Source organism: Spea bombifrons, chromosome 1, assembly GCF_027358695.1.
Source record: "Spea bombifrons isolate aSpeBom1 chromosome 1, aSpeBom1.2.pri, whole genome shotgun sequence".
NCBI lineage: Eukaryota > Metazoa > Chordata > Amphibia > Anura > Pelobatidae > Spea > Spea bombifrons.
The window spans coordinates 19,913,635-19,939,810 of record NC_071087.1 but is presented as its reverse complement, the minus strand read 5'-3'; the positions used below and the strand labels follow the sequence as shown (position 1 = coordinate 19,939,810).

Here is a 26,176-nt window from a genome sequence, read left to right as displayed (position 1 = left end):
GAAAATTCCTTCTTGATTACAAAATGGAAATCTGAGTTCTTATTGATTCGACTAATGCGGTCCCTATAACTGGTTACTGTATATCGCTGTATATTCTGTGCTAAAAAATCATCCAGCCCATATTTGAAGGCATTTTGAAGAACCAACCCAGTGATTTTCTGCTTCAGGAAGAGCTTGTCTGGCCCTGTATACTGTATAGTTAAATCAGCAGGGTTTCATTAACATATACACTATATTACACATTATGCAGGGACAACTCAGCCCTTCTGAATGTATAGTGAATGAGTTTAAACAGCTTTCTCTTTAGGGAACAGACCCCATAGGTACGTGTTAAATGTGCACTTTCATCAACTACTGAATTCAACAGTCCATGTCCGGCTTCAGAAGGGCTATTAAAAAACCAATGCAATGACATTTCTATTACCTACGCCTTTACGTTGGCTTGAGACCATGACATCAATATTTGATTTAAAATTAAGAGGATCTCAATTCAAGTATAAATATGTTAATGAGAATATTTGATTTTCTATGTTCTCTTAATCATAAAATATGTGAAATAATTCTCATTCCTGTAAACCCGTATTTTACGGTGTTATAAACACAAGACGTGTGGGTCCAGAATCCACATCTGGGCTTGTTTCATCATGATGTGGTTAATGTGCTGCCAATGTGGGCTCCTTGACACTCAAAAACTATTATTTTGTTAAAAGATCTCATTTCAGTGAGCTAATGTGTTTAGTTATTAACACTGTATACAATTATGTTAATGAAAACCAGGAGACCGTTTAGATGTAACTGCATAACACGTTGGGGGTTCACTTCATGCATACAATATTCTTCCAGCTCTTTTGTAATGCTTACATGTTACAGAAATGATCCACATTCCGTCGGTTTCGATTTTACAGCTTCAGGAGACACTTACCTCATACAAAGCTTTTACTCACGGGTCCTAATGTTTGAAGGTCAAAAGTATGGTAAATCATAGGGTTATAAACAATAAAGCCCAAAGTCAGGATTTATTTATTTCTTAACCAACACCACCCTAGTAGCACACCTACGAACTCTCTAGGTTTGACCCGGAATAGCCAGGTGAAGCACGGTTTCCGTGGCCCTTTTTCTGGTTTTTCCAGGCAGGGGTATGACTAGGCCCTCTCCTCATCCCTACTTAAGGCTGTGTTGGGCAAGACATGCCCCAACCACGACTGGCACTGCCTAGACCAAAAGCCCCTGGCAGTCTACCCCGGGAACGCTCAAGTATGTCTATAGGGGTACTTACATTACTTAGAGCCTTGGTGCTACAGATCTTGGATAAACAAGCACTGTTTACTGGTTTACAAGCACTGGTAAACACTGCTGTAAATGAATTCACCATTTATTTTCCCTAATTATATTCAGAAACATAACTAATATATTTGTAAACTCGTTAACATGCTGCTTGGCAAACAGCAGAACAATGTTCTAAATTCATGGGAAAAACATTCAATAAATAGATTTTCATTTCATCTTCAAAAATTATTTAGGTAATCTGTATTTTAAAGTACATGTTCCTTTCTGATCAGAGGTCAAATTATGGAGATTGTGTCTTTCAACCTATCTATACACATTTCTCTTTGATCAAATCAACAAAACATATTTTAGACGTTTTCTACATTAGTTGGATAGAAATTAGAAACATGACTATTTTTAATGAAGCAGCCTTAGACCGAAAAACAGACTTACTAGAGAAATATCGGTATATTTTCTCTACTTTTCATAGAAAAGCGGAATCAAAAAAATGTGTACCTTAACACACATATCTTCAGTTGCTACCAAATTCCATAAGAAAGCATACAAACCTCCTACAGGTGCAGACCCTAGTTGCACACACAGCCAATTGTCTAAGCAAGTATCAACTTAGAAGAATCTGTATTAAAGTACTCAGAGTAACCCTAACACTCCGCAAGTACTTTAATATGCATTCTTCTAAAAGGGGGGGGGGGCATTTAGAAGTTATATCCATGCTGGAAAATCTTGTGCGTCTCTCTGATCTGATTTCTTGATCAGTGGCAGAAAGTTCTTCCAATGAAATCAATGGTAGTATGAATGACGGCTTAAGCAGCCAATCTGTGGCAGTTAAGTTCTTACATTGAGATCAATGAGTAGACCTCACGCTTCGGACAAATGCATCTCCTGCGGGGCATTTTAGTATGGGGTAGGGAAAGGAGCAAATAGATTTTAAGAATCCCACATGCAATTGCTAAATGGACCACACAAAAATGAAAAGGAACCACACGTATTATATATATATTTGTATTTACAAAACTACGGTACATAAAAAAAAAAAAATTCTGTGCCAACTCACCAACAATCCCCCTCCTTAAGAAAAACCTCCAATAAAATCATCTTTTCTTGTAGGGTACCTAGTTATCTGTGATTTTATTATTTATTGTTTTAAATAGTGCCATCGTATTCCACAGAGCTGTATATTTCTTAACTTATACTATAAAGATATTTATATTCCGGCTTACGTTGTATCTTTTCAACTGGTGGACAAAATACCAAAGTTCTATTATGATTCAGAAGGAGTTCCTTTTATTGTTATTAAAGTCATTTCATGACGTGCTTGTGAAGTCAGTAAGTACAGATCTTGAGATTTGTTGACAGTTACATTTATATTGATAAAGCGAAAACAAGAGTGGGTGTGAGATATGTGCATCTGTGTAACAGAAAATATTATATACTTACGAAATATATACACCTTAAATACTTGGTGCAACCAGACAGGATTGCAACAGATAATTTAGGACATATTTATAGATTAAACATGGATAACCTATTGTCAAAATCAGGAGGGGTCTGCATGTAGCGTGCCAGGTCTGTGATACGAAGACTGCAATAATGTACCCTGTGACTGATAGTTGTGGAAATCATAGTTCCTCAAACAAAATGGTGATACTGGCTGGCAAAAAAAAAACCAAACAAAAACAAAAAACGGTTGTATAAAATTCAGTTAAACGGATAAAATGAGAATCACATAAACGTATACTAATCAAAAAGTCCAAAAGCACAGTAGATGCGCTGAACATACCTTAAGACGATTTGTAACACGATTGGGTCTATTTACTAAAAGAAGAGTTTGCGAGAGAGTTGTGGTTTTAACTCATGTCACTAATCATAATGAAGGACTGAGCTGGCCCTGTATAATGTGTAATTCAATGTGTTAGGAGACTAAAGAAATCTCACCGATTTACTTCTGCGTTTAGATATTGGCTGGCCCTGTATAATGTATAAGAGGCTCACTGGGTTTGGCCCTTCACAATGTATAGTGACGTGAAGTAGCTGAAATGCAACTCTTCTGCAAGCTATTCTGTTAATGCTCCATTTAGCGATTAAACCCATTGGACTTACAGCTGTTCGTGACCTTAAACACACAGCCCCGAGGGTATTATTCTGTGGGTATCACGTGCATATATAAAACCTGAACCGCTAGTGAGAGCAGCATTTTAACACATCGGCATTCCAGTAACACTGGGTACCAAAGACGGAAACCGCAGTCCTGGCTTATACAGTGCAGGCGATCCTGGAGGGCATCTGTTCATAGCATCTGATTAACAATCAGTGCCGTTTGAAATGTTTGTGTTCAGGACCACGGGCTGTTCATTGTCTAGCTGTGTTTAGCTGTATTTTTTTCTGTACTATTCAGAAGAGGAGCGTGTATGTGTTTTGCAAACTCCCATGACGCAAGCCAGCACAGACATGATAAATACGGGGGAGAGAGGGTTGGTACTGAATGCTACACGATACTATTGTTTGATTAAACCTGTGAAACACACCCAAAGCTGTTTATCACTTTACTGAAATCACATAAAATGAAAGTAATTCACAGCAGATACCGTACACGATCGCAGATCCGTGACAATACAATCCACAAACTTTGGGTTAAGGACTACTCTCTCCTTTTTAGGACAATTATAAAAATTCCATGTTTTTCTATTTTTAAAAATCGATAAAATAATATATTTTAAAACCTTGCATTGGCTATGATGGAAAGTCAGGACATTGAGACATTGCAAAAATAAACATTTTTAGATTAATATTGTTAACAGAATGGCATCAATACACAAAAAAATACCATGTCCAACTACAATAGAAACGCAAGTTATTTTGTTAGAACGTAAGAAACGGGCGTTATTAGAAGGCAGTCATGTCCTAGCAGCATTCACGTACCTGGCGGCTGCCTCTTGACATTAGTCATTTAACAGCACCAGGTTCTTCCACATGTGGGATGAATACAGGTAATGGGAACTCCTAATGCATGTATAATATATATCACCCCTGCAGTCGGGATGGGGAAGGGGCTTAAAGCATTTTTTTTTAACCTGACCCTTGTTCCTGATGGCCACGTGACACTAAGTCACAATGACAAAAAGGTAAACTTGTTTAGCACCTCTCAAAATCTGCAATAAGGGTCCATTGCACCAGTCACGAGAACCATTATCAAACTTCTAACCTACAGGTGTTTATTCGTTAAAATGGTGGTTTGTACGAGAGTTCCAATTTCACCTCAACGTCTTTACTGTACATTAAGAAGGGCCAGCCATAGCGAGCTTCTCCAACAAGACCCTCGGTAATGCGTTAAAATCCCTGAGATTTCCTGACATTCACCTCGCTAACCGATCTAGGAATTAGCGCAGGGTAAAGTCAGTGCTTTTTGTAGGGCCATAACTTCCAAGGGGCAAGAGGGCAAGCTGTCCCAGGCGCAGGCACGCTTTAGCTGGCCATCTGTAATGCCGTTGCACATCTTTGTGCTTCTCTCTGCTTCCAGAAGCCCATATGACATAGGCACAGATGGTGGACTTTGGCTGCGCCTCACCCATATAGATTCCACATTATGGCTCGCTCTTCTTGTGGGGAATAACTTAGAAGGATCGGTCCTTCATAACACAAAGTTAGGGATATCAAACTGCAACTCCCCTGCAAACTCTGGTTTAGTGAAAAACTCACCTGTGGTCCTTTAAAGACCGGATTTGAACAAACTTGTTTGCCCCAAGAATGGTGAAAATGCTCAATGTATTGCTAAAAACAGCTAAAACGGTTATCTTACAGAAAATAAAATAAAAAGGCCTTACTTATAAAAGCTACTGATAATACAGTGATAATCTAAACCATATAAATAAAAACTCAGCTGAAAGGCCTTCAGTTTTAAAAGACCACTATACACGGCTAATGGTTCACTCATTTTCACATGCGAGTGTACAAAGAAATGGGAACATGTAATATTACCCACGCTCTTACCACTTAAACTACATTATTGAAATCCCTTTCTAAGGCTTTCATAAAACCAAATTATATATAAATGTATACATATTATGGAATCAGCCCATAGTACATCTATGAACGGACGTGCTCTGCTTTAAGTTGAAACAAACCATGAAGTCAGATATTGTTCATTAGAATTCAAAGATTCCTTCCTGAGAAGCAAGCTCTTTCGGCATTGGATACCAACATCTCCAATCCTCCTTCCACAAATGTCTGAATGTGCTGTGCAGAAACGTGGCTAGGAGTGGAGTGGAGTGACCCACCGGTGTGATTTATAGAATAAAAACTTATGGATTGTTTTCTTTCTGTACAGTGTCCTCTTGATTGTTTTTATTTTGGCGTTTCAGTTCTTCAATTGTATGAAGTAAGGCTGATCGCTCCAATTCCAAAGTACGAAGAGACTGCTTTAACTTGACCTCATTACTCTGTAAATTTTCTAGTGTAGATTCCAGATTCTGGACTCTGGCATGGGACACCTACATTTGCCATTAAATAAAAACAAAAAGAAGATGATTAGTCCTTTCTAAATTTGTACATACATACAAGCATAACACACACACACACACACACACACACTACCATTCATGCACTTTCCTTTCAATGTCATATTGATGTCTAGCTCAGAAAGTGGTTCAGTATGACTGGTGACCAAATAAATGGCATGAATGACACGTTTGTACTTTAGAAAATTGTAGTCTTTTCGTAATTATGGCAATTACATAAAATAACCACACCAACAGGCTATAGAATATACAAATACCAAACTATTCAAACTTGCTTTCACAGCCTGAAATAAACGCATTAGGTTAGTTGATGCATCCCCAAGAAAAATGCTCGTAACTCTGAAGCTTCATTCTTGAAGCCAATTGCTCTGCTCAGAATCACAAGTTGTACAAAAGAAAGTTACACAATAGGCTGCTCGATGCTTATCCTTTCATTCTATTTAGTACAGTTTGTTTCCATTAACACAAGGGTTTGTCATATTAATGTAACAAGAAACATCTGAGCAGCATTTTTGGAGCGCTGCTTTTCTGCTCCGTTGCTCCTGGGAAAAGGCCGTAGAGGACAAGTGAAGGTTAAGAATCCGTAGGGGGAAACTGAAAAGATGCAACGCAGACGTCAGAGCATCCATTTTTTTAAAAAAAATTAATTTAAAAAAAAAAATGCATGGTTGAAAGTATGATTGCAACTCATTATTTATATGCATACCTTAAGATTGCAAGTGTGCAATGAATTTGTATTCAATTCCAGTGACATACTTTGCAAAATCAATGAAAGTTGATATTAAGGAATGGGTCATGAAGAACATGTGTAATTTGTCTCTCCGGTTTTCCTAATAGCTGCGTAAGCCTGTCCTTTACGGCTGCTGTGATGTACACTGGGTGGTGGTGACAAACTAAGGTTTAATACTGGAGTCTGTACTAAGCCCTATCAACATTCATTTATCACTAACCGAAACATTAAAGGGTGTGGATGATGTTATTTAAAAGGCTGGGGCAGAAGACATATCTTTGAAAAGAACGATTGCGCCTTTTAGTAAGTCTCCGTAAAGGAAATGGTCTTCACAAAGTGTTTCATATAGAAATTGCACTCGTTTTACTTTCATGGACGTTGCCGTCTGTTGGGTCTACTGTGCGTAAACAGACACTGTGGTCTCGCTCGTAATATTCCCCCCCCCCCGTAGCAGCAGGGGTCGAGATTGAATCCGGTCAACACCGTCCATGCCATCAATCAAAAAGTGGTTTTACATGATGGACGCATCGTTTACCCTAAACTAGTTATTTCAACTTGTCCTGGGAAAAAAATATAGTTAGGTTTTCCTCAAAAGTATAAAGTTGTGTACTGTCACCTTAATGTAACTATAGTAAAACCCTGCTGGCCCCTGGGGGGGGGGGAATGCTCCCTGACTCCTGGCACTCAAACGGTTAAAGAAAACGTGGATGACTGATGCAGAGCCCCCCCAAAAAAGCACTGGTCACAAGTTTATGGGCAACTGACCCTTGAACCTAAATGCACAGAGCAAGTATCCAACTAACACAGAACTGTACGTTTCTGCTAGGCTGGGCAGAGTTTTCTGTAAATTGCCGGTATTAACATTGAATTATGGTGCGTAACTGTGCAGTAGCATTTTGGAAAGAATAATACTCTGTGTGCAGCTACTGGCAGTGACAGTTTTCCAGAGCGAGCTTCGCTGGTGAGGAGGAATGTGCGCTCGGCCAAGTAAAACAACATCCTCTCCCCCCACTTTTTTCTAGACTTCCATCTGATCTTTGTCTTCCTTTCAGGCAAGCAACGTTATAACGGTTATACAAACTGCTGTCTTCTACTGCGCTAAGTAAAACCACATACACACACACACACGTTGTCATATCGCCACGCAAGGAGGGAAGGACATGAGTGGCCAAGAGGAGCCCTGTGTCCACAGAAGCCAGCAGGCAAGTTTCTTTACAAATCAGGAGATCGCATTTCAGAAAAGGAAACTCTAGATACGAGTTTTTAATGTCTCCCACTCCTATTCTGAAACGATCTGAGGATCTTGCCCCTAAATTCCCTACACAAATAGAGTTGCATAGCCCTGCATATTGCGAGCGGGAATTTGTCTTTTGCACATGTGGAAAGCACCATGGTTTTCAGTACAAGTATTTATTTTACTTTAGACATCGATCAATTCAGCCTATAAGGGAAAACCCAGCAAGAGTTGCAAAGGAAGCCCAACACCGTCCTGTCTTGCACCCCAGCTGGACACCCAGCGGCAGAAGACTTCACTGCGAGTTGGACATCGGAGAATGTAAAGTAACGCACCCCCTGACTAACGCTGACACTGGTGTATTGCCAAAGTTGGGTGGCCTAGTAGCTTTTGTTTTTGACAAATCTGTCCTGGCAAAGGGGACGCGTCTACTGTAAACTGTAAGGACAATATTGCATGACGAGCGAATATATATTAAAATCCCAGACCTATGCAAAAAGTTGAAACTAAAACTGGCCAAACAATGATTCAGCAGAATGTTTTTTGTGTTAAATAATAAGCTGAATAGTTAACTTATATCCATCAGCAGACAACATACCTGCAACTCCTCTAAAAGATCAAAGTTTTGTTTGCGCAGCGTATTATTTGCTTTTTCCAACCGATTTATTCTCTGATTGTCACTAAGTGGAGACGAATCGATCAATTCATCCTGCAGCACATGGTATTCCACTTCGTAAGCCTGTAGCTGCTTTGAGATGTCCATTTCAAACACCTATGCAGAAATAAAATAGTTAATAGCTTTAGCGTTTACACCCATTAACCGAAGAGACACGCAGTACATTAAGTCAGAGTGTTGTTGCAAATAAAGACGCATTTCGCTATTTTACAGGAATAATTGACAGTTTGGGGCTATTTACACACACACACACATATATATATATATATATATATATATATATATATATATATATATTTCTCTTTAGAGCTATGGGAAAATAGCATTCTAAAAAGTATTGTGGGAGTTCCCCTTTAAGTACTTGTCTGAAAAACCTGCAACCTTTTAGGTTACAATCTTTCTAAATCAGGAACTACTAATGAAATAAATATTTTATATTGAAATATCACCTGGTTTATAGTCTTCTCCATCTGCACTAGGCCAAGATTTGGAAGGGTGTTTTTTATGAATTCTACAATAGATTCAAGATTCTCATGTTGCAAAATTAAAGGCTTATGGCTTCCAAGCAAGCTGAGCGCCACCTTAAATATCACTTCGGATCCCTGAAGATAAAGAATATCTGCAAGACAAGAAATAAGAAAATGTAAGCACCATTCCGTGATAAATACAACCTTATTTATTTGGACACTGCTTTAACTCAAGCTTGACTGTCGTAGTTCCTGGGTTCCCACATGACTGATCTTTTCTGCTGAATAAAACTTTCGAAATGAGTGAAAGATTTTTAAGCATTTTTTTTTCAAAAACGCGTGCACTTTGCATGACCTAGACGTACAGAAGACTTCCGGGTTCGCTGGTTTTCCTTATCTGATTGCATACATATTTGCTCTTTCACAACTAAAACATTGTTGATAGACAGCAAAGCAGTCTCTTCCTGCTCTTTAAAATAAAAACTTAAACAGTTGCTAGAATTTCTTCAAAAAAAAAATAAAAAAGTTTTTGTATGACACAGCAAAGGACAAGCCATTAAGTAAATGTCACAGCGTATGTAGGTGTCATTTAACCTGAGGCCAGGGAGCGCCTCTTTACAGCCCAGACAATAGTTTGCTACATAATTGAGCTACCAGCATGATTTGTTTATTTGTTCTGATGATACAGCGTATGGTTCCCAGAAACCTTAGCGCTGGGTAATAATCCTATTTGTCTGTTTTTGAAGGCATTCTTATTTTACACTTTTTCACCCCTGCCTGAAACGTTTTGCAGTGTTGTACGTTTTAAACACACAGATTCCGATCAATTTGTCTAAAGAGTCCCCCCTGGGGCGCACACGCAGTGGGAGACTCTCCTGCCACGACTCCATGTTTACCTGTGGATTCCATATAATACCAATTCGATTAGAACGCGTATGATCTTTTGGGTTGTGAGGGGTCGTGGGTACGGATTAAGAAATAGCTGCTTCTACATTCTTTGGAGTGAGAGTTATACGAGAGGCTGGGGGTACACATAATCCATGTGCTATAAAATGTACCCCTGTACGCAAGCCTGACAGACAGCTTATTGTACACGCTTTATCCTCACAGAATGTTTGGTCGGTGTAAGTGGCGGCCATTCTGTGTCTCCCCTGCTAACCGTGATATCTCTCATGGTAATGGACTAAGCTTGATGTGGCTGGAGACAGAGCGTTCATACGTGACCAACATGAGTCACTATCCGAGGTCACAGCAAGCAGAGGCCTGCACAATAATGCTGTCCCAATGCACTTTTGTTAACTTGTGGCATGTTTATAAATAACATTATCAGGGCTTGACAAAACCCAGACAGCAGGTCGCCATGGTGACAAGAAACCACTTCCTGGTGCCTTGGGTTTTGCAGGACATGCTCCGACTGCCTGGACTTCCCTCTATGTCTGACTTCATGGAGGAGGCCGGGTTCAGCGGTGGGAGACCCCGACTTCCCTCTATGTCTGACTTCATGGAGGACGCCGGGTTCAGCGGTGGGAGACCCTGCGGGAAGACCGCAGCAGCTCACACGGTGTGCAAACGGTATTCAAAGACAAGCTGGGGTGTCTGGGCATGTGTGTGATATATATATATATATAAATATATAAACACACATGCCCAGACACTCACGCTAACAAACCCTGACACACAACACCCACAACTCATATATATATATATATATATATATATATATATATATATATATATATATATATATAGGTTAGTATAAGTGTCCGGGAGTGCTGGCGTGTGTAGCTTCAGGTTGTGTTCATGTACCAATGCATTTCTCAGCTTTATTTTTGGTTTTAGGAAATTTTATATTTATTAACTTAATCGACCAATAATTGAATGTATTGATCAATACATTTTATATACACACATTTTCTATTTAGTATATTTTGTGAGATAATCTATAATCTTTATATTTATAATATTTTACCCATTACGGGGACATATGATTGTGGAGCATTACCCGACAAGGGAAGATTTGTGATCGAAAATGTATTTGAAACTCCATAGCTGACTGGAGGCAACTACCATCACGTGCATTCAGCCAAACACATCTCCTGCAGGGGGCAGGGGAAGGGGCAAATGCACTTTGGTGGGGGGGTTCTGCAGAATACCCCCATGGATTTGCAAAACCAACCACGCATCTGTCATATCCATTAAAGTGCATTTAATGGCTGGAGGATACCCACACATTTTTGACACCAAGAAGTAATTGTGTAAGTTCTGATCTACATGATCTATTTTTTTTTTCTTTTCTTAGAACAAAGTTTGCATTTTACATATTTTATCATCAAGGAGAACCTTTACAAATATTCTAAACGCTAAATGTAACTGGAAAGATGCAAATGTTTTAAATGAGTAAATGAGAGAGCCAATATAAATAAAAGTATACATTGTGCAGGTGTCTGGGAGTTAAACATACAGAAGCTCTTCACAGAGGCCAATAAGAAGTCACAAACTTAACAAGAAACAAACAAAAAAAAATATTGCTTCCGTCCATCAACCGTTCCTTTTCCTCCTTAACATTCTGCATTTACCAGGGAGGAAACACAAGGGACATTTGTTACAACTGCCAACAAAAGCAAAGTCTTCTCTGGGTGCAGAATAGAGCCAGCACTTTCCATCCGCTCCTGCTCCGCTCAGCACTAATCTCTAAACCAGCCTGTCTAAATGCTGCGCTCATAATGTCGAACTGGAAAAAATAACCGGCCAAACGCTCCCTTAAGGTGAAACTCTAGTAACAAGCACACAAAAGAAGCTTACATAACATATTACGGTGCCTGCGCAGCCCATGCACCAGCGTGCATCCAACGCCTAGCATCGTGTACAAGAAGAAAAGGTGAAAGCTATATGAAAGGACATGATGTAACTCACTAATGATTATATCACACACAGCGAATGGGAGGATTCAAGAGACATAGATGTACCAATGTTATGTTAGCGTAGAATACCGCTACTGTACATGTGAATGGCACTGATCACTATTTACACGCGTGCAATTTCATCACACTGGTCTAGACAGCTGCTTCCTCCCTCCGACAAGTTTTTATACCTCCGCTCCTCTAACTTAGTGATGTTTTACCTCTCGGCCTCTCCTTGCGTCAAAGCAGGTGTTGGTACAAGTGGCTTTTCTGAATGTTTGCCTAAAAATGTATGCTCCTTTAAAACCTTAAGATTACACAAAAGTGTCCACACAAAGCCTGTCCCTGTAACAGGCAGCTAACTGCAGCACGCCGGTAGAACATCAACACAAATCTGCCAAGATTCAGATTTTAATCTCTTTACATGTCAAGAAAGAAACAAAATCTACACCAGACTCATTTTTAAGAAAAAAAAAATCTACTCAAACACTGCCAATATTATAAATTCAATTTAAATAAAAAAATATTTTAGGAGTTATTCAACACTTTCAAAGTATGTATAGCATGCAGTGTGCTGCAGAGTTTAATACTAATAGGAATGACAAGGACTATTATCATGGCTGAACCTCACCAGTAACTGCATATACTGGCTTTATATGGGCAGCCTTTATGCCACGGCTTTAGATTCACAGACACAAGCCAAATGAGTTTCTAGGAGCTCTTCTGTGAAGTGGCTTCCAGCCAAGGCGAGCGCACTGTCAAGTCAGCACAAAACCATTGGCATAAAGCAATGTAAGAGAATGTTTTTTTCCTTCTGTGTGGATGAGCTCCACATTTAATGATGTTCTCAACTTCAGAAAGAAAAAAAAAAAACTCAGATTGTTTATCAGACAACAGTTTGTTCCATAAGCATATTAAACGATGTCTGGAACTATTAGCCTAGAGCCCAATTCCAATCAACAACACACTCATAGCCAACCACGACGAGTCAAGCGAGATATAAACAAATATAGAAGATATACGGAAACATTAAACAGATGCATATAGAGAAAAGCAAATATGGAATCACAAGTACATACGGTTATCTGCATATGTTTAAAGAAAAATAGACATACAAAGCAAAGATGAGTTGTATTACCTTCCGGAGACCTAGGAATCAAAACTTTATTGTATTCTATCGGAGATGGATTTATAATCAGAGATGCAATTGGATTAAAATGGGCAGATTGCCGTACTCATCGGCGCGTACAAACCCACAACACATCCTGTCTAAATCAGAACTTAATGGAATCCAGCTGGCACAATAGACAGGCATGTCTGCTTATTGTATGAGAGGGGTAGACTAACTGCCAGATTTTGGGCGAACCTGGCCAGGTCATAAAAAGACAAGTACGGTTACCTTTGGACCCACCTGGAAGCTAACCGGTTAATCTACCCCTTTCACAGTTGTTTCGAAGTGCTTGGCACATAAAGAGGTCTGTTCCTCACGTCCAATGGAGATATAACCTGCTGTCAATGACTCAGATTTCCAATTTGGAAGAACTACACTGACCCCCCAGAATAGGTCAGCATGCGTTTCAGTACCATGGACAAGAGAGGACGCGTAGATCTGTAACTATACATACACCTGCTTTCAGTAATCGGTTTAGCCAAAGCCGTCCTTGAATTTAGATTGTGGTTGCTATATTGGCCTATTGAATAAACTAGTAAATGCGGTGGGGAAAAAAAAGTTAAAATCCCACACCTGTGTAGAATATACAAGGCTAAACCTGCAAAGGCACATGTTTGAAGATAAATTTGTTTAAAGTGACCCATCACATCAACAAATAAAAAGATTTGCACCTTCTCAAAGACTAATTGTTGGGCTTCAAATACAGTGAACACATATTAATGCATTTATGTAAGTTACTGCTGCCATTTCCTGATTACACATAAAGGTAACTGTTAGCTAGTGTTATGAGTATAAGACTTGCTGCTTTTTATATCACCTGATCACCCTTACCACCTCTGAAAAATATATAGTATTTAAAATAAAAAAAAAAGTATTCGTTTCCTGAAATATTTACCAAAGACTCTGGCCACAAAACCAAGAGGAAACTGAGAAGCGAACATGGTGAGGAACCAAGGAGCAGCGTAAAGGCTGGGTCCAATCTCATACTCTTCCAAGTGATCATAGAGGTCTCGGTGATAGTCGTGAAGAAGTCGCGAGAGTTGGTACATCTGGATCTGCGGAAATAACACAAAATCTTTAAAAGTACATTTCTCAGATGTGTTCTTTAGTTAGGGTAGTACAATAGTTATAAACAGAACAGTGAGTACCATTTAACCTAGTCAGTGGCAGTGCAGCTTATTACAATTTTAGTACCCCCTCTCATAATGTTATATATAATATTTGGAAGTGAACAATAGTTGGAGGTAATCCAATGGGTACACAGCTCCTTAACGCCTAACTTTGGCAATGAGAGAAACAATTAAGGAGCTAATATCAATGTAAAGGAGGGAGGATGATGTAGAGGAGCCCTGTCGTCTAAGAACATACAACACAAAAAGGATATGATATAAAGGGGTTCTTTGTATATTGTTTAACATCCACTTCACAGCCTATTGAAGATATCAGACTTCTGACACATTGTTTCCTTCTATTTTGTGTTGTAAAGATTTATGAATTACCATAGCTCCGCTAACGTCTCCGGTATAACAAGTAGGTTGAAAAACATTCCTAGAAAGTAGCTTTTTATCTTTAAGGGAAGGCCTTGACTGGTAAATACCACGGTGCCCAACAGCCACCTAACCAACTGGCTTTGTATTACCCTTGTACCGTGTGATTGTTATACCTTAGAAAAAAAGATTAGCTCTGCGGTAAAATTATAATAATAATAATTTCCTGCCCTGAAGTTCTCCCCTTCTCTGCCTCTACCCTTACCAAGGCTGCCAACCAAGTGGTACAGCAATATCACATTAGTGAAGCAATAATATGGAGGAAAAACAATCCAAAACCCGTAAACAGGAAACTGAGCGGGTACACCCTGTGGTATACGGCTAAAATGGGCTACAAGACTTAGCAAATTTACACTGCATTTTTTAAATCAAATTTACATAAAAAGTTGATTAACGGCATTGAAACTACTATCCGATATGTAGGCAATGGTAGGATTTGTGAAAGTCTCCGCGCACGTGCTGCATATCGACGTGTCCGTCAAGCTCACTAAAAAGGCTTAGTACCTGAAGGGTTATCATGTCGGGTCGATACTGTTTCCTGAGGCCCACGTCATACATGAGGAACTTCAGCATTTTAAAAGCATCTTCTTCGCTCATGTGCAGCAAAAGAATCCCCGCAACAAAGCTGAGCCCCTGGCAGTAACCCACTTCTGGATCAAGCAGTGAATAGGCCTTCAGAATGTTGTACAGGGACAGCTGTCCTGCTCCCAGCTGGGCTGAAAAGTATGGGTGTGTTGGAAAGGTGCGCCCTGTGAAAACAATTGAGGTTAGCAACTCAAATAGGTTTACATGATCCTCGCTTAGCAAGACATATCAAACAAAACAGATTTTATTTTCTCTTACGTAGGTTTATCTCCTTAAGTAAACGTTCAACGCCACTTACTAGGTCAACAACAAGAAAAAAAAGTCAACTCAGATTGGCCCCAGAGCGATATGTACTCAGTTAATGAAAATGAGCCACTTCATAAGGTTCCCTGCTGTCGCTCAGATAAAGAAATTCCCTGCTATCTATACCCAGATATAGAGAAACACAGGCTGTACCGCTTGATCTGTGCGTTCGCCTCATACCGTGCCATCGCTGCATGTACAGAGACAGCAAGCAACCGCAGTGACACCCGATGGCCACCAGAGTCACTCGTCTGTGTGGATAGACAACGAACCTGTGCTTCTCTCACTGCGACCACGGCACATATTCTCAGGTTTGGGGAAAGAATACCCAGTTTAGGTCACAAATGAGCAACCGGTAACCATCAACTCTTGATGAGCTACAACTCTCAGTCTAATGTAGATGTGCTGTCATTTCCAGGGTTTTATAAGGCACTGCTCCACAAACATGATACAAAATGTCAAAACAAACAAACTACAACTTTGAGGTTTTTCTTAATAAAAGGGAAAATAATCTTACTTTGGTCCTGGAAAATTGTAGAATCAAAATATATTATACTCAAATACTGTGACAGATACGGTGCCAGCTTACCTTAACCTAGGCGGTCACTCAAGGTTAACTAATGGCCACTTTTGCTGTGAAAGCGGTATTGCACATTGCAATGAATGATTAATACTAGCTGTATTCGATGCCTAGATATTTGCATGATACCGTGCGGAATAAAGGGTTTGTCTTCCAATTGGCACTAAAACTAACCCAGCTTGTCTTCGGTATCATCTACAGTGATTATTTTATGCCAAGCTGAGTTTGGTTAAAGATCATCACCTGATACTATTATTACAAAACAACTTGACTTTAAGCCTTCCTAACAAGTTAACTTTTTCTTAATTTCATTTTACGTGAACAATAATAATTGGAAGCTGCTGTGTAAAAAAAAAAAGACAAGGTCATTGTGTGGATGCCATTACAGCCCATGAAGGAAATAAGGGCCAATAAGGTTCTATGTCACACACATTTTGGGTAACAATCTATGGACACTGTTCTCATTTTTCACCCCCACCTGATGAGTAGTAATAATACATTATGCATCTTGGAAATGTAGATAATGTATTAAACCAAAGTCCAGGTACTTAATGTCCTATTTCTGTAAGTGCTAAAGGCAAAATACTAGTTTAATTAAAATGTTCAGCCTATAACGAGGACAGTAATATTTTAAAGAGAATTGCGTGTTGGAGCCGTGATCTACAGATGAACGGTTAAGCATGACATAAAAAGGTCTGAGTCAAAAACAGCAAGGTTACACTAACTGACTATTATCTTAACTAAAATTTGGGAACCTTCAGGATAAAATAGAGTGGCGTAACCACACACTGCGATCCCAATAATGTATCAAGTGTAATGAATAGCATCAGTATGAGAGCCTGCGCGCTATCGCAACCCTTTAACGCGGTACTCGCTAGCGATTAAACAGAAGTCGGGGAGGCTTCTCGTAAAGTGAAATGAAGTGTCACTCCCCGCAGCCCTCTTGTTAAACATCACCCCACCCAAAGCTTTCAGGAATGCTGCAGCAATAATGTCGTTGGTACGGAGGCGTTACCGGATACAATTACATTCCCTTTCAGCAATACAAAGCCTTACAAAACATACTGGATTCAACATATCACAGGTGTGCGTGTACGTGGTGAGATAGACCTACACCCGCTTAATATCAACAGAATGGCAAAAGACATTTTAGTTCCTATAACCAATTTGATAACGAATATAATCCCAAGACCTCATATTTAGTCTATCTTCCTGCGTCAACAGGCCCAGATTGGCTGACAAACCAGACACGTGCCCAGAGGGCCATTGCCCGATGGTGTTGCCCAGTTAAAAATCAATGCTGCTTGTGCAGCCATAGGCTAGATACAAGCGGCCACATGCCGCGAGAATGCGAGAGCATAGTGCGTGGCCACACAAACGTCATTTATCAGCCTCTGGCCTTAACGTGTCATCGACTATTTTATTTCTAAAGGCTGGCCATGCATGCCATTTACCTACGGGTTACCTACAGTAAACAAATAAAAGATTGAAATAATTAGTATCTAGCTGGATTAATTTGACCACGGATTGACGACTGGGACACATCTCACAAGAAAACTAACGGAGCCGAGCCGATCAGTCTCACCCGGACGTAAACATAGCTCTGGCTTAAACCAGAGCAAGTGTAGCTTAATATTCTGGTTGTAGTCAGGTACACATGTAGCATAATTCCAGTAAACTACTTGGATGTGTCCTTTACCTACAAAAGGAAACCCAGCACACGAAACCATCTTCCACATGCCAGATCTTGTCACCAAAGACTTGGTAGAGAGGTTCCTGGACAGGGGCTATTCCAAACCAGATGTCTTCACAGCTAAGAGGACGGGTGGGGTATTAGGAGAAAGTCCCTTTTGAGGGCCACAAATGAAGGTCTGAAAATAACCTTGCCCAGTCCTTCCTTTCTTACCACATACAGCCTTGGATATAACAAGGTATGTGACACAGGGAAGGCACATCTATTCATGCTTTTAGCAGGCTCAGGATTGGAGCGAGTGGCTAAGGCAGGTATTTACATTTCTCAGTCTCTGGAGCACAGTACAAGTTAAACCCTTATTCCAACTACAGCTTTGATCATGTCATTTAAATGATCACATGTACCATATACAATATGTAGGTCGTATGTGCCAGCCTTAAAACAGAAATGTTCTCGCATTTTGTTTCTCAAGGAGTGGGAGCCTTTCGGTGTTTAGACTTTAAGGTTAACCACCAAGAGGAGGGGGATGTCTTCTTTGCCAACAAGGGCTATTTCAGATATTCCAATTGGGTACTCTAACACCAGGCGGCCACAAACCAGAATGGGATGCAGGACATGTGTTTAAATATTTAACGTTATCTTAGAACTAAATTGAAGTTATATATAACTAGTATTTTTTTTTTTTTTTATAACTACTATCACTAGGCTTACAATTGACTAGGAATATATATATTTTTTTTTCCATATCTTTTTATTCTATGTAACATGGGACCAATGAGATAAGCACAGGTTTGTTGTCTATCCTACAGATACTTTCTGGATTGTTATAGTTTAAATTCCATTCTAGATTTTAGATAGCAGACACAAAGAAACTTGGGAACATCTGCTTGATTCTCAAGGATGCTACCTTACAGAACACAAAGCATACATGTGCGTTATATAATTTAGTTCACACACTAGGATTACATCTAAATATATTTAAAATTATGTCGTAAAAAATTGGGAGATTTAGCACCTATCACTTAAGGTTATAAATACATAAATAAAAAAAGGCTAATTTATACTAGTCTATTAGCATTTTAAAATTCAAAGAGAAATGGTGCTTTAGAGATTAAATTTTTTTTTTAGTTCTTAATGCCACACATTTTGACACATATTGTAACAAGATCTCAAGACATATTATTAAGAATATAACTTGACACAACAGCATTCTGGAATAGAAATAATGGTTTATAATGTTGTAAACCTGTGTGTCCTGCTAAAGAGGATTGTTTTATATGGCAGAGAAGATTCCCATCATAACAAGACGCACAAAGTATGTTAATATAATGACTTACTTGTTAACCCATCCAATAAAACAAACCTAACAATTTACACAAACCAGCAGCGTACACAATCGTGGGATTTGACAGACTTAATTTATACCTCGAGGCCCTTCCTCTTAAGTCAGATCTTGTAAAAGACAATATGAATGAAACTACAGCAAAAAAGTAGTCATACTTTAATTATACATTTATTTAGCCGAAAACATACACTAATGTTCAAAAGTTTGGGGTCGCTTACAAATGCCCTTGTTTCAAAAGAAACGTTACATTTTATCCATTAAAACAACATGAAATTGATCAGAAATACAGCACAGATATTGCTACTGTTGTAAATGACTATTGTACCGGGGAACAGCTGATTTTTTATGGAATAAATTGTAGCATATGTATACAGTATATAAATCAATGCATAATAATAGCATTAATTGTCATGTCTACAGTACAGTACTGCTACCCTGTGTCTGTTCCCTGCTGTTATGTAGAGACTGATGATGAGCGTGATGGGCATTGTAGTCCACAAATATATATTTGGGAAATCGGAATCATGGTTGAACAAATGGTAAAAATAATGACAAAAGCTACAGGTTATCGGGGGGCAAGATTCCCTTAGTAAATAAAGGGTTAATGAGCAACAGAGTTACTACAACATGCTTTTTTATTTCATTCCAGCGCCAAACATTTAAGACTCATATGAAAAAGTTTTATTCTTTTATAGTATTCAATTAATGAAAAAGCTGCCTTAAATAGTTATAAACCAACTTTAATTCTAACGCAAACAATAATCCTTCTAGAATTAAATGGTTTAGCCCCTAGTTGAGAATTATATTGATTTTCAAAAGTTAAAAAAAAAAAAAAAAAAAAAAAAGGAGAAATCTATAACTTGCCCGATTATGATTTGCCCACCATTGAAATATCCCCCCATTTGCCAAACCAACACATATTTAAAACTATTAGGTTCATCAAGAGAGATTTTTTTAACTTTAAGCAGGGGAGTGTAATATACATATTCATAGTTTGTATTTCTGCCTTCGATCAAGCGCCAAGATTCTACCATCTCAAATCAAACTTATGTAATTTTGCTATGTTGACGTCTAATATGACAATTAGAAAATGGTAATCACACTGCATGGATGATATGTTGTCTTACTGTGTCAATCAATCCTAAAAAGCCCCCCGAGGCATACTGATGGATGGCAGAAAAGTATAGCAGATGTCGGAGGCCATGCCCTATAGTTACACAGATTAGATCCAGAAAATGGACCTAGACATTAACTGGTGGAGCGGTTTATCACTTACCCAGATCGATGAGTATGGCATGCTGCTGGGTGGTCAGCTGCTTGAGCAGCTCCTTGTACGGATTATCTTTCAAGAGGTTTTTACTTGGCAGCTGATGCCTCAGTTGATATTGCTCTGCTAAGAATATCCATATTTCCCCTCGGTGGAGGCGCGGAACTCCTGATTAAAATGAACACAAAAACAATTGCATTAAAAAAACACTCTACATATACAGAAAGAACATGACTAATGATTAAAAAAACAAAAAGAAGTTCTTTGCAAAATGATCCAAAGGGATGACATTTAGATCAGAAACTCGCTGAAAACCCACTTACTAGACCAATGGTTTCACATAGCAACACACAAGTCCACAGGACAAGTCTACAGTTAGACAGTCCCATCCTTGGTAAACACCACATCCATGAAAAGGCCCCATGTCTGTTGGGTATTTAGGCAACAGATCTTACCTTGTCCGACTGCTGCGTGGATTTTTTCCATGTCTACTTTAATTTTTGATCTTCCAGTCACGTTCAACATCTTCTCCCAAACCAAAGTCACCTCCTTTAAACAAGGCGTGATTTCTTCATAATCAAGCTTTAGACGCTTATTTTGCAAATCATTTTCTGAAGCTGGAACAAGCATTTAGCGTAAGCAAAAGAGATGCCACTTTATGGGTAAAACAAAGACTACTATATAAAACTGCCTTCCAACAAATGTTGATGAATGGCACACTTTCAAGATTTATTTTTTAGCTAGACAGAGTTAGGATAATTAAAGGATTTAAGCTATGAGTAGAGCCAAATTAGGCCCTCTTACTCTTATTGGTACAAGTTACCCCATCCAGCAGAGTGCTCTAAAAAAAAAAAAAAAAAAAAAAAAAGCCTGCCAGCCTCTCCATGCCACATAGGGGCTGCCATACTTCCACGTATTGCAAGCTTTCATGCCCAAGGCGATGATGGGTCACCACTGGTTGCTGCAGGAGAATGCACGCCTACGCCTAATCCCTGTGTGGCATAACCAGGAGGTGGTTTGTCACAATGAGCCATACATATTTGGATATAACTGCCCCTTTCAAAAAGGACAATTTAGCTGGCTACATAAGTAATCATTTAGAAGTCAAGCCATTTGCGAGGTGGCAACTAAAACATTCTACAAATATTAATAACGATCTCCCCCAATAGGGGCAAAGGCATTGATGCCAAGAAGCAGATATCAAATGCTAAATATGTTATTTACAGCTTACAAGTGTTCATTTGTTTTCTTGCAGTTTCAGTAAATATATCTTCTTCCTTGTTGGCTCAATCTACACACCTAAATCTCTGACCACAGAGCGCCCAGCCCTTGGCAAACACAAACCTGCACATACTGTGATGATGGAAGCCACTACTAGGACAATGCATGCGTACGGATAAAGGAAAACAGTCCACAGAAAATAACTCAACATGTAAGTAGATCAACTGAATAACACGGTACAAGTGCTAAGACGAAGATATATTTTAAATAGGTTTATAAGGAAGGAGCGAGGCCGTGTATTCTAATACATATTACTGGTCAGGTCACCAAGTTTTAACTTTCACTTCATATATTATAGTGAAACCAGTAGGTTTCTCCAGCAAGAAAGGCTGAGTGTCCCAGTATAATGCCCAATTCAATGTGTAAGAAGACCAGTTTAACTATGCATTATTAAGAACCTTACCGATGTTGGCCCTTCATAAAAAGTATAGTGATGATACCAAAACACTCCTGCCAACTCTGCCTTTGAATGTCATGACCAAGAAATGCATTGAAATGTTACCTTGTAACTTCTGGTTTTCCTTTTCCATCCTGAGAAGTAGAATCTGCTGTAAGATAGCTTTCTTCCAAAGTTCCCGAAGTTCCTCCGGTGATCGATGTTTAAATACGGCTACTGAGCCAAACGGGCCATCTTCACAAACAGGCTCCAGAGGGGATCTGGGAGCAATATCTCCCAATTCTGTGCGCTCTACACAAAAGATATAATACCACATATAATTCCGTGGCAATCCACCTAAAACATTTTATAATCTACACCTATGTCCTACTTGAATTAAACATGTTAATAAAACTCCAGTTCTTGAACCAAATTTCACTATTCAAGATTTCATGGAAAATGGTGAAGAGGAAGGGGAGAGGTTGGAGTCAATTTGCCGTTTTTGTAATTCAAATAAACCCCTACGACTACTGGCTGTATTGAACATGCAGTACAACATAAGTTATGTTTTATGTTAATCATGCAATATTGCACAACACCACGAACCTACATGAGAACAACTATGAATTCAAAATATAACCACTGAATAATTACTTTTTTGGGTGCGCTCCACCAGATACACTAAAAACAAATAGGCCACTTCAGGGGCTGATGGGCATCATAGCTAATCTTAACAGCGTTTTGTGTGGTGCCAGTTTGGGCGCTCCAGGAATGGAATGCTCAAGCTTTCAATCTACCAATGCTAGCTCTAGCTGATTGGCCACACCAATTTGAATGCATGTACCAAGTACGTCACTGGCCCTGTAGGGTCAGCGCTTTGTGGGGTACCTGGTATAACACCTGGTATAATTTCTCCCCGTTTTCTGCTTAAGAAAACAAAGACGATAATGCTGGAAGTGCCTCATGCAGCTATATATCTCAATTTAGGTATTGTAAAAGTTGTTATGGTAACATATTCAGAAATTTTTATTATCCAGACAGCACTGTATGACCTTTTTTAGTGCTTCGTAAACAGCGAGATGTTCGGGTAAGAAGAACCATTATAGTTGACAGCGAACACCTTAAGAACAGCAATTCACAACCATCAGGATGGGCAGGTGCTATTATTTGTGTAGTTAACAATGGATTACTCAACACAAGGAACACAACACTTGTTAATATTTAAGGAAGAAACTCGAATATTTCAGAGGTCAATCTACAGGATAAACACCACCCTGGCTGTCTGAGTCCATATCAAGTGAAGAAAAGCACTATGCAAACACTGCATGGGTGAGAAATGTGACTATTGTGTAAACAGAGGTATGGCCTATCTGCTAGTTTATAGGGCACGCTCTCTTATCTTATCTACACTACATTGGGATCTGTGTTAGGCACAGCTGCTCCGTGCTGTGGTTTCACTGCCGAAAGCCAAAGACACACAATGTAATTCTTCTCTCCAGTCTGACAGATGATCGGTGGCATAGCGAGAGCAACTCTGTCGTCTAACCAGCGTTTAAATGGGAAGGCATAACATGGTGATGGATAAATCAGAATATGCTGGCAATTTGTTTTTACTCCCATCATTCTATTTGATTACTTGGTTTTGGTGTGACCACAGAGGCAATTTAACTTATGCTAGTTTCACCACGTGGGGATTAGAAAAAGTGTTCTCTTACAGCAGAAATTTGCGGTGGGGAAATCACGTGTTGTAGACTTGAAATAGCATTTTAAGACACTCCTTCCACTAACATTAGTACAGGGACCAGTTTAAATATTTTCCTTTGAATGCAAGATTTTTTTATTTTTTTTTAAACGCCTAAAATTAGTGATTATGGTATTTTTATGTAATGCTTAATACAACCCATTGGCATTGCAATTAACAGCCATAAAAATCAACTCCTTATGGTAACCAAAAAGCAACACACGTTGCTGTTTGCTCTATATACGTTGCTGAATAAGCCGCGATCTACAGAAATCACTGTATGCGAGACAGCTCATGTCCAATCTTGCAGTTTCATGCAGAGGAATTATGTGGAAACCCAAGGTTTTTCAGAAAACAAGCGTGCATTGATAAGAAGATGGGAATTAAAAGGATGTAAGTTTAATACCGCAGCTGTTCTCGACTCGAGAAGTAAAACAATGGAGCGCTTTTGTTTGAAAACCTCTTGTGCCAGTGCAGGTGATTATGAAGTCCACCATTTTTAACCCGAGGCGCTTCCTATATTTCCAAGCAAGCCGTCTAGTGAAGGCAATCAACTGGTATTTACTAATCTATTGCCAGACAGATCTACGCAATGGGTCCATTCAGGGCCTAACAGCATATCTAATTAGTGTCCTTTGGGCACTAAATTGTTTAATTCAGCATTAGTTAGATCGGGAGGAGCGCTAAATATAGCTTTAATTAACAGAGAATTGCAAGGAACTGCTGACAGCGTCCTTCATGATATATTGCAGATCTCACTGGGGTTTAACTAGTTACATTATCAAGGTATTTTCCATTTCTAATACAGCTTGAGCAAAAACATAACTGATGTAACCAAAGTAGGACATCCTTAAAGTTTATTTAGACAAGATAGAAATTGAATAGTAGAAATAAAAACACCTTTGAACTTAAACATACATAATTCACACTATACATAAAAATGAAGAAAATGGGAGGGGGGAAAAAAACAAACATTTTGAGAATTCTTTGGTGCAGCTGGTACCCGAGGCCAGGAGAAGATTGCTAGTTTAGCAAAATAAGCGTCAAAATGTGGTATGCTATGGTATTAGCAGCACAGAATGTGTACAAGTTTAACTAAACTTTGCTTCGCTCATAGATAACCCTGTTAACAGATTTATCTTAAGTCAGAAAATTCTAGAATGGATCACCTGCTCAGAGTTAATGTAATATAACTTTGAACCCTTTTTGAGTAATATTGTAATTGTAATAGCCAGAAATGAACCCCACTGCTTACCCGATGTCATAATGTACATCATAAGATTAACAAACGCACCAAAGATGTGGTTTGCAAGTCAGGACAGTCTATATTTGAGCAAATACTGTATCGTAGAAGGAATTTGAAGGTGCTACCATTTATGCAGTTCAATGTATTGCTTCAAGAGTTAAAAGCTGGCCGGGAGGGCCGAGTAACCTAAATTGCAACAGATAATGTTCTGCAGGGTGTGGGAAGAAGGCGCAGTCATGGGCCATAGAGCAAGTCAAGTAGGGTTACCTATTCTGCTTAAAGTGTGTTCAGAGGATGAAAAGACACTTATATAGCCCCCTATTTTATATCTTAATATGGCTCATATTCCAATGATATAACTTTATTTTTTGGACTGAACTGATGGATATAAAATAAGATACATGTTGATCACCAACACCCATGGCAAGGCTTGGGAAAGTCATTGGTGCCAGTAGACTGTTTAATACCCATCACAAAGCCTGTTGATCACTACACATAGATGTGATAAGGTCTGAAATGACTGCAGGGTCCAGATACTTCCTTTTGTATATACAACACTGGAATTATTTAACAGTAAGACAAATGTACATATACGATATTTATTACACAGATCTACTTGTAATAGTTACATATCATGTGCATTAGTAATAATCAAAAGACATCGCTATACAAAACGGTGACTGGTTTCACCAGCACAGAACTTTGGATTCGAACACCACCAATGGTTACCAGTCACATCATGTCACAGATAAGGACGCAATGTAACCGAAGAGTAAACACAAGGAGCGGCTCCCTTAACCCAACCTTCACAGGTATTAGAAAAGAGATTACACGATGAGGATTATAAAAAGGGGAAGATTACCTTTTAAGATTTGCCATATATTCTACGTATAATAAATTACTGAAATAAAGGAGATTGATTCTAATAAACGACATTTATGCTTCTAACCAGCTAAAACATACGAGCTACACTGGGTAGTTGTCCTCCTGTTGTCAGGCTGGACATAAAAGGCTTATTTTTCTTGAAAAATTTTTTCCGTTATTTGAAGACCATTTCTGGGAATGAAAACACATTTAATAAGTTTTTAAATATCAAATCTAAATTGTATTTATTCATTTTAATAAAGAATACGAGGAGTAGGGTCCTGTGAATCTCAAATAGTGGACTGATCAAACCACGGAGCAAGTTAGGATAAAGTACTGTACTGTAGTCATGGCTAAAGATTTGCTCAA

The 26,176-nt window shown here is 39.0% G+C and overlaps 1 protein-coding gene across 4 annotated transcripts in view; it reads right to left on the bottom strand.

Moving 5' to 3' along the window:
• Positions 1–5,304: 5,304 nt before the first annotated feature.
• Positions 5,305–26,176, bottom strand: part of TBC1D1 (TBC1 domain family member 1) — a 62,205-nt gene continuing 41,333 nt past the window's right edge. For all 4 annotated transcript variants that reach the window (XM_053458361.1, XM_053458364.1, XM_053458365.1 and 1 more), the window contains 8 exons: positions 22,083–22,268; positions 20,755–20,916; positions 20,309–20,467; positions 15,031–15,275; positions 13,875–14,034; positions 8,891–9,060; positions 8,364–8,537; positions 5,305–5,774 (listed from right to left, as the gene is read on the bottom strand). In XM_053458361.1, coding sequence (XP_053314336.1) covers positions 5,586–5,774; positions 8,364–8,537; positions 8,891–9,060; positions 13,875–14,034; positions 15,031–15,275; positions 20,309–20,467; positions 20,755–20,916; positions 22,083–22,268 — 1,445 coding nt within the window. In that variant the 3' untranslated portion in view covers positions 5,305–5,585. The remainder of the gene's footprint in view (positions 5,775–8,363; positions 8,538–8,890; positions 9,061–13,874; positions 14,035–15,030; positions 15,276–20,308; positions 20,468–20,754; positions 20,917–22,082; positions 22,269–26,176) is intronic.